The following is a 15,787-nucleotide window of genomic DNA, read 5'->3' on the forward strand; positions in this document are numbered from 1 at the left end:
AATGACAGTAGGATGATGCATGAAAACCTCCAGCAGATATGCTCATAACAGTGGAGTTTCCGGAGAAAGCCTTCCCAAAAAAGCAGCTCAAAAAAATCAGTGACAATCAACTTTTCTAAAGGAGTGAACCTGGAGCCTGGGGTGGCTGGAAATCATACACAAGATTGTCTTGCCTGTACAGACTACAAAGGGAGGTGTCAGATGTTAGTGCACCCTTCTCATTAGTCAAATAGTCATGCAGGATGGACACAGGCCCTTCAGCCCAACTCATTCATGCCAAACATCAAAGCTGGACTCATTTGTCGTGTTTGGCCCACATCCCTCTAAACCTCTCCGATCCATATACCTGTCCCAATGGCTTTTAAATGCTGTTATAGTAGTTGACGTAACTACTCATCTCATTCCATTTTCCAACCATCCTCTGAGTGAAAAAGTCACCTCTCGGGTTCCCATTAAATCTTTCCCCTCTCATCTTCAAGCTTTGTCCTCTGGTTCTTGAATTGCCTATCCTGAGTAAAAGACTCTGTGCGATCACCTCATGTCTATTCCACTCATGATTTTATACACCACTACAAGATCTCCCCTTAGCCTCCTGCCTTCCAAGAAATAAAGTCCAAGTCTGCCTAACCTTTCCCTATGGCTCGGACTTTGGAGTCCTGGCAGCATCCTCATAAATTTTCTCTGCACTATTTCCATCTTAATGGCATTGTTTCATTGTATCTTTAGGGACTTTAGTTACCATGTTATTAAAACAGTCATCAGCTGCTCTAAAGGGCACCAGTTTTAAAACCTCAGCGGGTGAGGCAGCATCTGTGGAGCGAAGGAAGATGCTGCCTCACCTTCGCTCCATAGATGCTGCCTGACCCGCTGAGTTTCTCCAGCAGTTTTGTCTACCTTCCATTTTTCCAGCATCAGAAGTTCTTTCTCAAACAGTTTTTAAATCTGTTTGCTTGTAAAATGTTGCATCAGTACCATAAGAATGCACAGATACTGTTACTCTGCTGTGGTCAAGCTTTTAAATTGTGTGCTTTATTGTAGAACAATTTATTTGTTGACAAATGCTGTCATATTTTTGTACCTGGCTTTAGGTATTCCTTTCAGGATGAAGAGGATATGTTCATGGTGGTTGACCTCCTCTTGGGTGGCGATCTTCGCTATCACCTTCAACAAAATGTCCAGTTTACAGAGGATGCAATGAAACTCTACATCTGTGAAATGGCCATGGCATTAGACTATTTACAGGGGCAGCACATTATCCACAGGTAATGGATGGAAAAAGACGCATTAATTTAAGTTGATTCCACCAAAAAAAAACTTGTCAGTCCTTTTTATTGCAATATCACATGTTGCAGACTTCAGGATAAGAATTGACAGTAGTACTTAGACGTTCCACACCAGGGCATCGGAAATGTCCTCGCTCTTCAGGGAACGGGGATTCCCCTCCTCCACCATAGATGAGGCTCGCACCAGGGTCTCGTCCATACCCCGCAACACTGCTCTCTCTCCCCATCCCCGCACTCGCAACAAGGGCAGAGTCCCCCTAGTCCTCACCTTTCACCCCACCAGCCGGCAAATACATCAAATAATCCTCCGCCATTTCCGCCACCTCCAACGTGACCCCACCACTCGCCACATCTTCCCATCTCCCCCCATGTCTGCTTTCCGCAAAGACCGCTCCCTCCGCAACTCCCTTGTCAATTCTTCCCTTCCCTCCCGTACCACCCCCTCCCCGGGCACTTTCCGTTGCAATCTCAAGAAATGCAACACCTGTCCCTTCACCTCCCCCTTCGACTCCATTCAAGGACCCAAACAGTCGTTCCAGGTGCGACAAAGGTTCACCTGTATCTCCTCCAACCTCATTTACTGCATCCGCTGCTCTAGATGTCAGCTGATTTACATCGGTGAGACTAAGCGGAGGTTGGGCGATCGTTTCGCCGAACACCTCCGCTCAGTCCGCAATAACCTACCTGAACTCCCGTTGGCTCAGCACTTCAACTCCCCCTCCCATTCCCAATCTGACCTCTCTGTCCTGGGTCTCCTCCATTGCCAGAGTGAGCAACACCGGAAATTGGAGGAACAGCACCTCATATTCCGCCTGGGTTGCTTGCGTCCGGTTGGCATGAACATTGAATTCTCCCATCAGTCTGAAGAAGGGTTTCGGCCCGAAACGTCAACTATTTCTTTCGCTCCATAGATGCTGCTGCACCCGCTGAGTTTCTCCAGCATTTTTGTGTACCTTTGATCTTCCAGCATCTGCAGTTCCTTCTTTAACACTTTAATTCTTTAGTACTTATAATGCTGTTCATTTCTTTCTGTGCTTTCTGTGAAAGTCTCTTGTGGAGGGAATCTGTATTAACTCTGACCTAGTTTAGTCATTGGCAAATATAAACAGCTGTTCATATAGCCTCCTGCTTGCTTGTACCTTTCAAAAAAAATAATATATATATATATATATATATACCCATCACTTATGACCTTATAGGAGAATGGGGTTAGGAGGGAGAGATAGATCAGCCATGATTGAATGGCAGAATAGACTTGATGAGCCGAATGGCCTAATTCTGCTCCTATCACATATGACCTTATATATGGTAAGAACTTTTGTGATGCACGTTCCTGCAAATTCGACACCATTTCTCAAACTTCTAACTGATTGTGTTGTTGCACAATGAGTTCATTTTGTGTATGGAAATAGAATATTAGACTCTTTATAATGAAGTCATATAATGGTCAGGATTGAGCAATATTGGTTGTGAGTAAGCACTGAAGTCTGGCGGTTAACTTGACTACATTTGGGAACTGCGGAGAAGTTTCATTTAAGAAATTAAATAAAACACAGGGCTCATTAAATATATTCATTATTTGTTCATTTACCTTTGCTTCTTTTGCAGGGATGTCAAGCCTGACAACATTCTTCTTGATGAGCAAGGTTAGAAAATATGCTAATTTGCATTTACAACCAGTCTCTTCATTAATGGCATTCCTAATGGATTTAGCTCTAATGTTTTGCACCTGACAGCAAATGCTATGCAAAGCTGTTCTTTTTGTCTCTGCTGTTTGTGTTGTCTGATGCCTCTGTTTTTAAGCAAGCACACTCTTTCAGGTCATGCGCATCTGACAGATTTCAACATAGCAACAATTATTAAAGATGGAGAAAGAGCAACTGCTTTGGCTGGAACAAAGCCATACATGGGTGAGCATTAATTAGATTTTATAACTTGATCATTTGACTCTAATCTCCTTTGTGGATTCTCTCTATTCCACCTATGACTTTCCAGAAGAGAAGACTAACATAAGTGTAGGAAAGAACTGCAGATGCTGGTTTAAATCGAAGATAGACGCAAAATGCTGGAGTAACTCAACGGGACAGGTAGCATCTCTGGAGAGAAGGAACGGGTGACGTTTCGGGTCGAGACCCTTCTTCAGACTTCACACTTCTTCATTCTGAAGAAGGGTCTCGACCTGAAACATCATCCATTCCTTCTCTCCAACGATACAAGATAGATTTATTCATCACACGTGCCAGATGACACAGTGAAATGAAATTCCTATACAGCCATACAATAAAAAAAGGGACACAACACACTATAGGGTTTGACATAAAACATCCCCACACAGCAGAATCAAAGTTTCCCACTGTGTGGGAAGGCACCAAAGTCAGTCTCTTCCTCCATTGTTCCCCGTGGTCAGGGCCTCCCCGTGCCCTCCGCAGTTGCCGCTACGGGCGGCCCGATGTTCAGGACCATTCGGGACCATTCGCCGGGGTGTTGTAAGTCCGACGTCGGGGCTGCGGGACGTCCTCAGCGGCGTGGACACCAGAGTCGGCCCCCTCCTACCGGAGTCGGCGGCTTCCAAAGTTCGCAGGCCGCGCCGGGTGGAGACTGCTGCTGTAGACCCTCTGCAAGGCGCCCCAGGACTCCACGATGACGGTCAGCGCCGCCCGCGTTGGAAGCTCTCCGCACCAGAGCTCCACAATGTTGGAGCAATGGCTCAACGCTCCGGAGTTCCAAACGGCAACCCAGGTAGGCATCGCCCGCTCCGCGGTGACTCCAGCGCTGCGCCGCCGCTGTAGCAGCCCTGGTCCGGTTCCCGGTCCCCGGCAGGAAAGGTCCAGCTGAGTTAGTCCAGTATTTTGTGTCTATGATCTACAGAAGACTAACATTCACAGTTTCCAGAGATGGTCTGGAAAATACTAACATGGTCTAGAGAAAAGTCCTCTTTTCTACTCTACATTTCACAGCGATATTGCGAATGGAACAAGAACAAGATGTCTCTTCATCATATATCAGAGAATCATACCATCAAACACCAAAGGAGAAGGCCATTTGATCCATGCACGTTTGATCTATGCTCTTCCCTTATAACATATTTCTTTTCATGTGCTTATGTGTTTCACCAATTGAGAATGAATAAGTTTATTGGCCAAGTATTCACATACAAGGAATTTGCTTTGGTGCTCCACCCGCAAGTGACAACATGGCATACAGTGAGAGTTAGGAATGACACATAAAACATTAACATTAATATTAAAACATTATGGATTCTTCATTGAGATTACAATTTACCTCATTGAGATTGCAATTTACCTCATTGAGATTGCAATGTACCTCATTGAGATTGCAATGTACCTCATTGAGATTGTAATTTACCTCATTGAGATTGCAATTTACCTAATTGAGATTGCAATTTACCAGACTTCCTGCTTTGTTCGAGATCATTACATCTCATCAATGCTTGCCTTGACTTCAAAAGAGCACATTAATTTCATCCTTACATGAGATGAGGGGCTGGGTGTTATCTCTGAATCGGGAAGAGTACCTATGGCCTGGGTAGCCAGATGAAGCAACTTTTGGGATGGAGAGGCAGGATCTGATTATCTTCATTGCCTTGCCATAGCTAGGCAGACTGGTTGGCTGTGTGATAATGGAGCCAGGACCCCAAGGAGATGCCAGGGAATTGTGAGGAGAGAGAGAAGCATCAGACAGGGCTGAAGGGTAGGTCACAGAGAAAACGAATAGAGGAGGTTTGGAGATATTAGTTTAGTTTAATTTAGAGATGTGGAAGAGATTGGAAAAATGGGGTTATGGGCAGAGAGTGGAATCCACCATAGAAAGCAGATACATTGGATCTTAAAGATACATTGGATCTTCTGTGAACTAGTTCTCCAGATCTACAAAACTCAGCTGCCAAAGGTTTACCTTCAATCCAAAAAAATAGATGCAGAAGATCTAAACTAAAAAACAGAAAATGTTGGAAATATTGCACAGGTTAGGCAACATCTGTGGTGAGAGGAACAATGAACAACTTGGGCCATAAACTTCAACCTGGACTGGGAAAAGAGAAATAAAACAGTTTGAAATAACAGGGAAAGGGTTATGTTTAAAGTTGAGGATTAATTGTGTTGGCAAGTCTCACTCTAATATTTAAATGTTTCTACTCGGCAACAGGAAGCTGGCTGGTGTCCTTCCACTTTTATTAACTTTGTCAAAATTACAGGTGGTTTGGGGCTTTCTAACATTCTGATGCTCCATATCTGCTCATTTTGACAGGTTAATATTCCATGTTTTATTGTATAAATGTGTTACCCCAATACCTATCTTGCAGGAAAACCAACTTTAACCAATAATAATAATGCAAAAAAATACAAGAGCAACTTATTATTTTCTTTGCTTCTTGTACAGCTGAAAAGGGAATAACGGTAGAAATAGTGCAATAATTTAGATAGTTTTGGTTCGCAGCATCTACAGATTTCATTTTGAAAGTAAAGAATGATCATTTTGTGCTTGGTCCCGATTTTACATCATAATTTCTACCTTCCAAGTATCAGCAATGGACACTTTCAGGCCAGGGAAAGCAAAGGGCAGATAGATGAGTGGATCTGGCTCCGTCTTAGCCATTACTCTTTGTGTTTTCTGGCAGGTTTGCATGTTCCAGCTGACCTTGCAGCATTATGGATTACTCATTCTTCACATTTTATCATATTTAAAGTAATGATTATGCAAGCACTTTCTGTAAATGTGTTTATTTCATACTTTAGCAATGAGCTGAACACCTGCCAGTGACAAATGCTGTAACAAAATGAAATGGTTCAAGGTGTCGAAAAAAAATTTGTTCCTATTTGAATTGTGCAGCAAAGAGAGCAATGATTTTGTTTTTCCTTAAGAAGTAGTTGTCCGTGGATTCTAAAAGAGTAACAATTGTGGCTGATTCCACAAAATTGTTACTTGAAAATCTTCCTATTTATTTCTCCACGAGGCTCCTTTTCTTTCCTAAATAATAAATGATAAGGATTTCAAAGTTAACTTATTATGGCACTTAAATTAATTTTACTGTTGTTGTTTGTAGCTCCAGAGATCTTTCACTCCTTTGTCGATGGTGGGACCGGATACTCGTTTGAGGTAGATTGGTGGTCACTAGGAGTCACTGCTTATGAACTTCTTCGAGGATGGGTACATTGTTCTCCAATAGTTGCACTTTAAATTCAATTTTATTGATGATGACTATACTCTGGTTTGCTGACAATCGTCTGTTTTCTTTTCAGAGACCCTATGATATCCATTCCAGTGTTACCGTTGAATCTCTCATTCAATTATTCAGTACAGTCAGTGTACAATACACCTGTACTTGGACAAAGGAGGTTGTTACTTTGCTAAGAAAGGTAAGATTTAATTGCCTATTATGAATTCCATAATAGTTATCGACTTGCTTTCTTGGAGAAATCTAAGAGAAGTCTAGAAATAAATCTCTAGCCAGAGGCAAGGTCCCAGAGGACTGGAGTGCAGATCATGTTGTTCCTTTACTTAAGAAGGGAAGTAGAGAGAATCTATGGAATTATAGCATGGTGAGCCTTCTGTCAGTGGGAGGGAAACTATGGGAGAGGTTTCAAAGGTTTCAAAAGTATTTTATTGTCACCAATTAAGGTACAGTGATATGCGAATTACCACTCATCCGTACTGAAAAAGCAACAAGACACACAACTACATAAAAGTTAACATAAACATCCACCACAGTGGATTCCCCACATTCCTCACTGTGATGGAAGGCAATAAAGTCTAATCTTCTTCCCTCATTTTCTCCCGCGGTCGGGGCAGTCGAACCATCCGTCGGGGCGATCGAAGCTCCCACAGCCGACGGTCGAAGCCCCCGCATCAGGGCAATAGAAACTCCCGCGTCGGGGCGATCGAAACTCCCGCGTCGGGGCGATCGAATCTCCTGCGTCAGGGCGGTCGAAGCTCCTGCGGCTTGGAGCTCTTGAAGTTAGCCTCTAACCAGAGACCGCGAGCTCCACAATGTTAAAGTCCCGCAGGCTCCCGCGGTGGAGCTCCAGAAGTCGGTCTCCAACAATGGCCGCCAAATCCTCGATGTTAGGCCACAGAGCGGACGGAGATACAATACGGAAAAAATACTATCGAAATGCGTCGAAGTAAGAGATTAGAAAAAAAATCCCCCAACCCCCTCCCCCTCCCCCTATAAATCAAGCTAAATAACACCAAAAACATACATTTAACACATACTAAAAAAAACAGTTGGCGACGCAGCCATTGCTGCTGCCACCCGGTGGAGATTTACACACATTTCACATTTGGAAGTGAATGGCTAATTGGGGGCAGTCAGCATACCTATGTATGCGACAAGGCACAGCTTACTAACTTGGTCGGGTTATCTGAGGAGACGATAAAGGTGATTGATGAGGCTAGGACAGTGAATGTTGCCTAAATAAATTTTGGTGAGGCATTTGATAAGTTCCCTCATGGTAGGCTGATCCAGAATAATAAAATGCACAGGATGAACAGTGACATCGTATGGATTCATAACTCACAATCTATTCATAACCTGATAGAATTCAGAGGATTGTGGTGCAAGGATGATATCCAGGCTGGGCCAGTAGAGTTCCACATGGATCTATGCTGGGACCCCTGTTGTTTATGATATGTATAAATGACTTGAATGTAAATGTAGATAGGTTGGTTCATAAGTTTGCAGGTGACACCTAAATTGCTAGGAGTCGCGGACTGTGAGGAAAGCTGTCAATGTATACAGTCAAAGGATATAGAACAGGTACAGAGATAGGCAGAGAAATGGCAGATGGAATTTATTCCAAGCAAGTGTAAGGAGTTGCACTTTGAGAGGTTGAATGTAAGGAGAAAATATACAGTTAATGGCAAGACCTTCAGCAGCATTCTTATACAGAGGGATCTTGCGGTCCAAGTCTATAACTCTCTGAAAGTGGCAACACAAGTAGATAGAGTGGTAAAGAAGGCATATGGTATGTGTGCCTTCGATGGTTAAGGCATCAAGTATATGAGTCAGGAAGTCATGATGCCACTTTATAGTACTTTGGTTCGTCCACATTTGGAGCAGAGCATGCAGTTTTAATCACCCCTAGACAGGAAAGATGTGTAGGCTTTGGAAAAGGTACAGAGGAGGTTTACCAAAGTAATGCCTGGATTATAAAGCATTAGCTACAGGGAGAAGTTTGGTAGATGTGGATTGTTTTCTCTGGATTGCCAGAGGTTGAGGGGAGACCTGATAGAAGTATATATAATTATGAGAGGCATAGGTAGGGTAACATTCAAAAACCTTTTCCCAGGATTGAATTATCAAATAGTAGAAGGCATAGCTTTACGGTGAGAGGGACAAAGTTTAAAGAATATGTACGGGCTAGTTTTCCTACATAAAGAGTAGTAGGTGCCCGGTACCTGCTGCCAGGGGTGGTGGTGGAGGCAGATACAATAGGACTTGCTAGCGCCGGCCGGGGGCTCCAACACCAAGACCCGGAGCGCGGCCTTGCATCACCCGGCGCATCTTTAATGGCCGCGGGACACTTACCATCACCCGCCGGGGGCTTTTACTCTGATATCGGGAGGAGAATGAGGAGTGCAGGGGAGAGATAAGACTTTGCCTTCCATCACAGTGAGGAGGAGATTCACTGTGATGGATGTTTGTGTAAATTGTGTTGTGTCTTGGTTCTTTTTCTTGTGTGTATGACTGCAGAAACCAAATTTCGTTTGAACTTCAAATAAATTGTATCATTGTATCATTAAGAGGCTTTTGAATAGGCACATGTTATGCAGGGAATGGAGGGATATGGATTATGTGCAGGCACATAAGTTGGTCTTTCCATCATATTCGCCACAGATATTGTGAGCCAAAGGGTCTGTTCCTGTGCTGTACAGTTCTTTGTTTTATGTTCGATGCAATTACCTACCGGTAGAAAAAAGCAAATGGGATATGTATATTATAGAGACAATCATTAAAAAAGTAAGCTAGGAGGATGATCTTAATTCCCTGTGACATTATTTTGATGCTATTAAATATTTGAGAGTGAAAAGGCTAGGATATCCTGATGGTGTTTGAGGAAGCAAAGTATGACTTGTGTAAAGAGAAACTAGCATCCACAAAGTGGGCAGAAGGGCATGATTACATGCTGTATGTTTATTATGACCATGGATCGTCACCTTGTCGTGGTGGAGAAGCTTGTGTGAACCTGAGACCCTGAGAGCGATGCTGTCTGGAGCTATGCTCCTGGTAGGGCCACCCATGGCGGTAAGGTCGAGGGGGAGGTCTCTGACAAAGAGCAATGCAACCAAGACCTCAACGGTGGAACAGGCAGAGGATGATGGCTGACCTTAGTGGAGCGTCACAACGGCTGGGAAGGCGGACGAAGGCAGCAGCAGAAAAGGGTCTCCGGTTGTCTTGGACTCCATGCTACTGGATACCAACTCAGATCTGTCAAGGACTGTGGAGTGGCTGTCTGTGCACCAGTCTCCCCATGCTAAACAAAGTCATGCCAGGCGTCCTCCATTTGGGGAATAGCACCCTGGAGACACCATGGTCAGCCATGACCGAAGGGGGCCTAAGAAGATTTATTATAATGCAGTCCACTTCTGCAAATTTACATGAATTATATTAACCAGGATGAGTAATTTGTTATATTTATGAAAATGCTCACAAATATGCCCACCCAATAATGTCTCGAATCCTTCACTAATGAGCTCAGTGGCACTGACATACTTATTGAATGGTAATTGAAGGATCGGCAGTCAGAAAGAATGTGAGTGCTCCTGCTCTGGCTAATTGGTGCTTTTTTAATTAGAAAAGAGAAGGACAAAGATACAACAGAATTTCCCAAGTTGTAATTCTTGAGTCTATAACACAATAGGTCTGGGATTGTGACAAAAATGTTATTAATTGAGGCCAACTTTCCATTGGTCTCCCATTGGTCACCCATCCCTTCTCTCCAGAGATGCGGCCTGGCCCGCTGAGTTACTCCAGCTTTATGTCTCTGTCTTTGGCAAAATAGAGCAACCGACTCTGAAGGTACCATCCAACTGTAGGTGGCACCAGAAGGTGGCGAGGGAAAGAATCTTTGATCTGCTGCAAATGCAGTTTTCCTGTTAGATAATCAGATCAGTCTCAAATAAACTGGAAATCTAAGTCAGTTTGCATTTGTGGGAAAATAACAGTTAACATTTCAGGTGGAAGACTCTTCATCAGAGCTGGGAGGGAGACAAAAGATGCTTGTAATGGAATGGAGAGGATGGGGGGTGGTGGGTAGGTATGTCTCAGACAAGGTAAAACCTGGGTGACCAACGGGTTAAGCTGTAAACAAGCTTATCCGGTCAGGGCTCGAATTAGAGTGAGAAGATAAATAAAAGCACAAAGTCAAAAGATGTAGGAGTTGTGAAGTATTTTTTGGCAGAGGAGAATATAATAGAGCTATTTAAGTAGGAAGGGGAACTGTAGGACAGAAGATTAAATTTAGTACTATAATGAAAGATGAACATAACTCATAGGTCGTGCTTGCATTGTAGATATTAAATTTTGCTGTAATCAATGTACGGCATTTATAACTGATACAACTCTCACTCATGTTAACTGCTGTCACTATTGACTTGTAATCGCATTGAGCGTTATAGCAACATGCATGGCTGTAACAAAATTGCTTCACACTGATAGTATCACGTCAGAATTATTTTCATTTATCATTAAATGTAATGTCTTTAGAAACTGAAGATACATAATATTGACATGTTGCTTGTACTTGTACCACTGCAAGTGGTGCTAAGGTATTATTTTAATTTAGAGGAAAATAAGCTTCACAGAGGACAGTTCCAAGGATTCCAAGTCATAAAATATATTGCATGTTATTCATTACAGTCTAAACAATGTCATCAATAGCAGATATTGATTGGTGAATTACAGAGCTGTGGTGCTCAGAGAGCACAAACATCCACTTTTGTTCACAAGCTAGTTATAATTCTGAATGTGCATTGAACCTAGCAAATGCAGACAATGTAATTAAAATACTCGTGCAGTCACTCTTCTATTAATATTCAAAATTAATAATTGGGTGACACGGTAGCGCAGCAGTAGAGTTGCTGCCTTACAGCTCTTGCAGCCCGGGTTCAATCCCGACTGTGAGTGCTGTCTGTACGGAGTTTGTACGTTCTCCCCATGACCGTGTGGGTTTTCTCTGAGATCTTCCCACACTCCAAAGACGTACAGGTTAGTAGGTTAATTGGCTTGGTGTAAATGTAAATTGTCCCTAGGTAGAAACAAAATGCTGGAGTAACTCAGCGGGTGTGGCAGCATCTCAGGAGAGAAGGAATGGGCGAAGTTTAGGGTCGAGACCCTTCTTCAGTTTATCCCTAATGCGTGTAGGATCATGTTAATGTGTGGATTGCTGGCCGGTGCGAACTCGTTTGGCCGAAGGACCTGTTTCCATGCTGTATCTAAACTAAACTAAATTAAATATTTTAGAAAATGGCCATTTTCATATTACAATTTAATAAGGGCACACATAGTGGCAGATATTATCCATTGTCATAAAAAGGATCATCGTCTGAAGAAGGATCTCAACCCAAAACGTCACCCATTCCTTCTCCCCAGAGATGCTCCCTGTCCTGCTGTGTTACTCTAGCTTTTTGTGTCTACGGTTTAAACCAGCATCTGCAGTTCCTTCTTACACAAAAGAATTATCGTGCCAGGCCACATAAAACCCTTCCTATAAAAGCCAATAGATTCAACACTAACCTGGACTACTCGGCGCCACTTAGTTGAACACTTGTGTAGAAGGTGCAATGAAAATTAGAAGCGCTTCAGACTGCCTATAATTGAATCAGTTGCTTACCAGACAGGTCACTGATTTATTCCACAGGAAATTCATCTGCTCTGAAAATTTGTTATTTAAAAGCTCTTTGCAGAAAAGCCCAAAATGATAAAGTTAAATATTCGATCGGGAAGCATTAAAAATAAAATTAACTTGTTGAATACATGATCTGCTTATTCAGGTTAGTGCAATATACAATTTATTTCCTATTGAAATACCAAGAGACATACTTTAGAGTCAAGCCACCCAGAAGCAGGCCCATTGACCCATCAAGTCTGCTCCGACCATCAAGCACTCATCTACCCTAATCCCATTTCATTTCCCCCCACGTGTCTATCAACTCCATGTAAGAAGGAACTGCAGATGCTGGTTTGCACCGAAGATAGACACAAAAAGCAGAGTAATGCACCTGTCCCACTTAGGAGACCTGAACGGAAACCTCTGGTGACCTTGCCCGCGACCCAAGGTTTCCATGAGGTCGCCGGAGGTTTTGGTCACTCTCGCTAATGGTCGAAAGTGGTTTCCGCTTGGTCGAGGCTTCTTCTAGGCTGCTTCGATTATTTCAACATAATCAAAACCGGCCTCAACTAAAAATAGGTTTGGTCGAAGCCAGTGGAGTGGGGTCACTATTTACTTACAGGCAGTCGAAGGCCATCTCCTTCGCTGACCAGCCATTTTGATTGGCTCATTGTAGTTTTCAGGACCTAGAAGACCCGCCGGTAGGTAAAATGGTAGCTAAACTTTATTAAACTTCTTAAAACTGTCTCCACTCCATTCTCTCCCCTTCTCTCCCCTTCTCTCCCCCTGCTCTCCCCTTCTCTCCCCTTCTCTCCCCTTCTCTCCCCTTCTCTCCCCTTCTCTCCCCCCCCCCCCCCCCACTCCCGCGTTCTCTAAAGGACTTACCGTGCTCTGTGGCAGCCATTTACCTTCTTCTTCATCCCTTCGCGATGTATTTGTGTGTGTGTGTGTGTGTGTGTGTGCGGTTGGTAGCAAAGATCCTATAGGATCTGTGTCGGTAGATGCAGCTCATGCTTCGGTCGATCCAGGTCGAGGCTTTCCAGGCGAGTGACCAAAACCTCATGGAAACCTTGGGTCGCGGTCAAGGTCACCAGAGGTTTCCGTTCAGGTTTCCTAAGTGGGACAGGGGCATAACTCAGCGGGTCAGACAGCGTTTTGGAGAAAAGGAACAGGTGATCTTTTGGGCCAAGACCCTTCATCAGACATCAGAATGACGAAGGGTCTCAACCTGAAACGTCACCTATTCCTTTTCTCCAGAGATACTGTCTGACCAGCTGAGTTACTCCAGCTTTTTGTGTCTATCTTCTGTCTATCAATCGTCCTGGATTCTAGCACTTATCTGCATATTCAATTTATAGTGGCCACAACTAACCACCTGCATGTTTCTGCAATGTGAGAAAGAACTGGATCATCCAGAGGAATCACACAGTCTCCCTCATGAAGTCAGATTGCTTCTCGTTCTGTTAGCCTTTGACGTTGGCTACTATTAACTCCACCTGGCTGCTGGAAGACAGCACCCTGCTCATGCTGTTAATTACTTAGGATACCCATGATGAGCTCTGCCATGAGTTCCACCCAGGGATTCTGGTGTTGTAGTTAACCTCCTGGACCCACTGGCACAAAGGGTAATGTCCTACTGGGGCTGTCCTCCATGCAAACTTTGAAGCATCGGTCAGTGAATCCGAAGGTTCACTTCCTCACCTTGCTCTCCCGCTATCATTGTTGCAGGGATGGTCACTGTGTGTTTCTCTGTGTTTTGTTCTGCCATCTTTTGGCAAATTTGTAAAATGCAAAATGCTGTGAAAAAGTGACAAAAAATGTATTGTGCGGACCTCACTAGTTTCCACATAAAGCAGTCTTTGAGGCAGTAAAATACTAGCGCTGATTGTGATAAAGAAATTGTAGTTCTACCGCAACTTTTAAAATCTTCCGGTAATTATATTTTAATGCATTGAATTTGAATTTGGTTTCATTGAATTCAGTGAAAAATGAAATTTTAAGTCACTGAGTTTTGGACCATATTTCCTCTAAAACAATGCAAATGTGATTAATATCAGAAAAAGGATTTCAAACCAACGCGAGTTATTTTTAAAGCCTATTGGATGGATTTTACTTAACATTTTAATTAGTTGGTCCAATACTACTGTGGGTCCCATTAGAAGGAGAAATGTGGGTCATTCTATACCAACTCTGAATACTCAATTATAATATCCTCATTAATGTTACCACATTTAGATATTGGCTGGTAATTATGAATCAGGTAGATTAATTGTATCAACGAATAATATGATTGGACCTCTTTGGGCTGTTTTCCCCTGGAGCGATGGAGATAAGGGATAATCTGGAAAATTATCAAAGCTTTACAAAATTGTGAGGGGCATAGACAATAAGTGCAGGAGTAGGCCATTCGGCCCTTCGAGCCAGCTATTCAATATGATCATGGCTGATCATCCACAATCAGTACCCCGTTCCTGCTTTCTCCCCATATCCCCTGACTCCGCTATTTTTAACAGCCCTATCTAGTTCTCTCTTGAAAGTATCCAGGGAACCGGCCTCCACCGCCAGAGAATTCCGCAGACTCACATGCGGAATTCAACTCTCGGTGAGAAAATGTGTTTCTTCATCTCCGTTCTAAATGGCTTACCCCTTATTTTTAAACTGTGGCCCCTGTATCCAAACCCTTAATAATCTTATATGTTTCAATAAGAACCCTCTCATCCTTCTAAATTCCAGAGTATACAAGCCCAGCCGCTCCATTCTCTGATCATATGACAGTCCCGCCATCCTGGGGATTAACCTTGTAAACCTACGCTGCACTCCCTCAACAGCAAGAATGTCCTTCCTCAAATTTGGAGACCAAAACTGCATACAATACTCCAGGTGTGGTCTCACTAGGGTCCTGTACAACTGCAGAAGGACCTCTTTGCTCTTATATTCAACTCCTCTTGTTATGAAGGCCAACATGCCTTTCACTTTCTTCACTGCCTGCATGCTTACTTTCATTGATTGATGAACAAGGAGCCCCAGATCCTGTTGTATTTCTCCTTATCCCAACTTGACACAATTTAGATAATAATCTCCCAGCCTGTTTTTGCTATCAAAGTGGATAACCTCATATTTATCCACATTAAACTGCATCTGCCATGCATCTGCCCACTCACCCAACCTGTACAAGTCACCCTGCATCCTCATAGCATCCTCCTCACAGTTCACACTGCCACCCAGCTTTGTGTCATAAGCAAATTTGTTATTTTGAATCCCTTCATCTAAACATATATGGGAGATAGCCACGGTCTTTATTCCCAAGGGTAGGCAGTCTAAAACTAGAGGCTATATGATTAAGATGAGAGTGGAAGGATTTAATGGGGTACTGCAGAACAGGTCTCTCAACACAGAGAATGGTGGGTGTAGAGAACAAGCTGCCAGAGGAAATTGTAGAGTCTGATGCTGTTACAATGCAGTTGTAACGATACAGTTACACTATATAAGGTATTTGGAGAGGTACATGGATATGAGAGGTTTGGAAGGACAGGGGCCAAATGCAGGTTTTGGGAGAAGCATATGTATGCATCTTGGTTGGCTTGGATGAGATGTTCCAAAGGGCCTGATATATATAAATCTGTGAATCAATGGGATTTCATCCTTCTGTGCTTCCTG

The 15,787-nt window shown here is 43.2% G+C and overlaps 1 protein-coding gene across 3 annotated transcripts in view; it reads left to right on the forward strand.

The window, feature by feature from the left end:
* Window positions 1-15,787, forward strand: part of stk32c (serine/threonine kinase 32C) — a 286,597-nt gene that overhangs the window by 241,930 nt on the left and 28,880 nt on the right. For all 3 annotated transcript variants that reach the window (XM_033033645.1, XM_033033646.1, XM_033033647.1), the window contains exons 4-8: window positions 1,089-1,262; window positions 2,892-2,929; window positions 3,104-3,193; window positions 6,346-6,449; window positions 6,542-6,658. In XM_033033645.1, coding sequence (XP_032889536.1) covers window positions 1,089-1,262; window positions 2,892-2,929; window positions 3,104-3,193; window positions 6,346-6,449; window positions 6,542-6,658 — 523 coding nt within the window. The remainder of the gene's footprint in view (window positions 1-1,088; window positions 1,263-2,891; window positions 2,930-3,103; window positions 3,194-6,345; window positions 6,450-6,541; window positions 6,659-15,787) is intronic.

This window comes from Amblyraja radiata, chromosome 15 (genome assembly GCF_010909765.2).
Source record: "Amblyraja radiata isolate CabotCenter1 chromosome 15, sAmbRad1.1.pri, whole genome shotgun sequence".
Classification (NCBI taxonomy): domain Eukaryota; kingdom Metazoa; phylum Chordata; class Chondrichthyes; order Rajiformes; family Rajidae; genus Amblyraja; species Amblyraja radiata.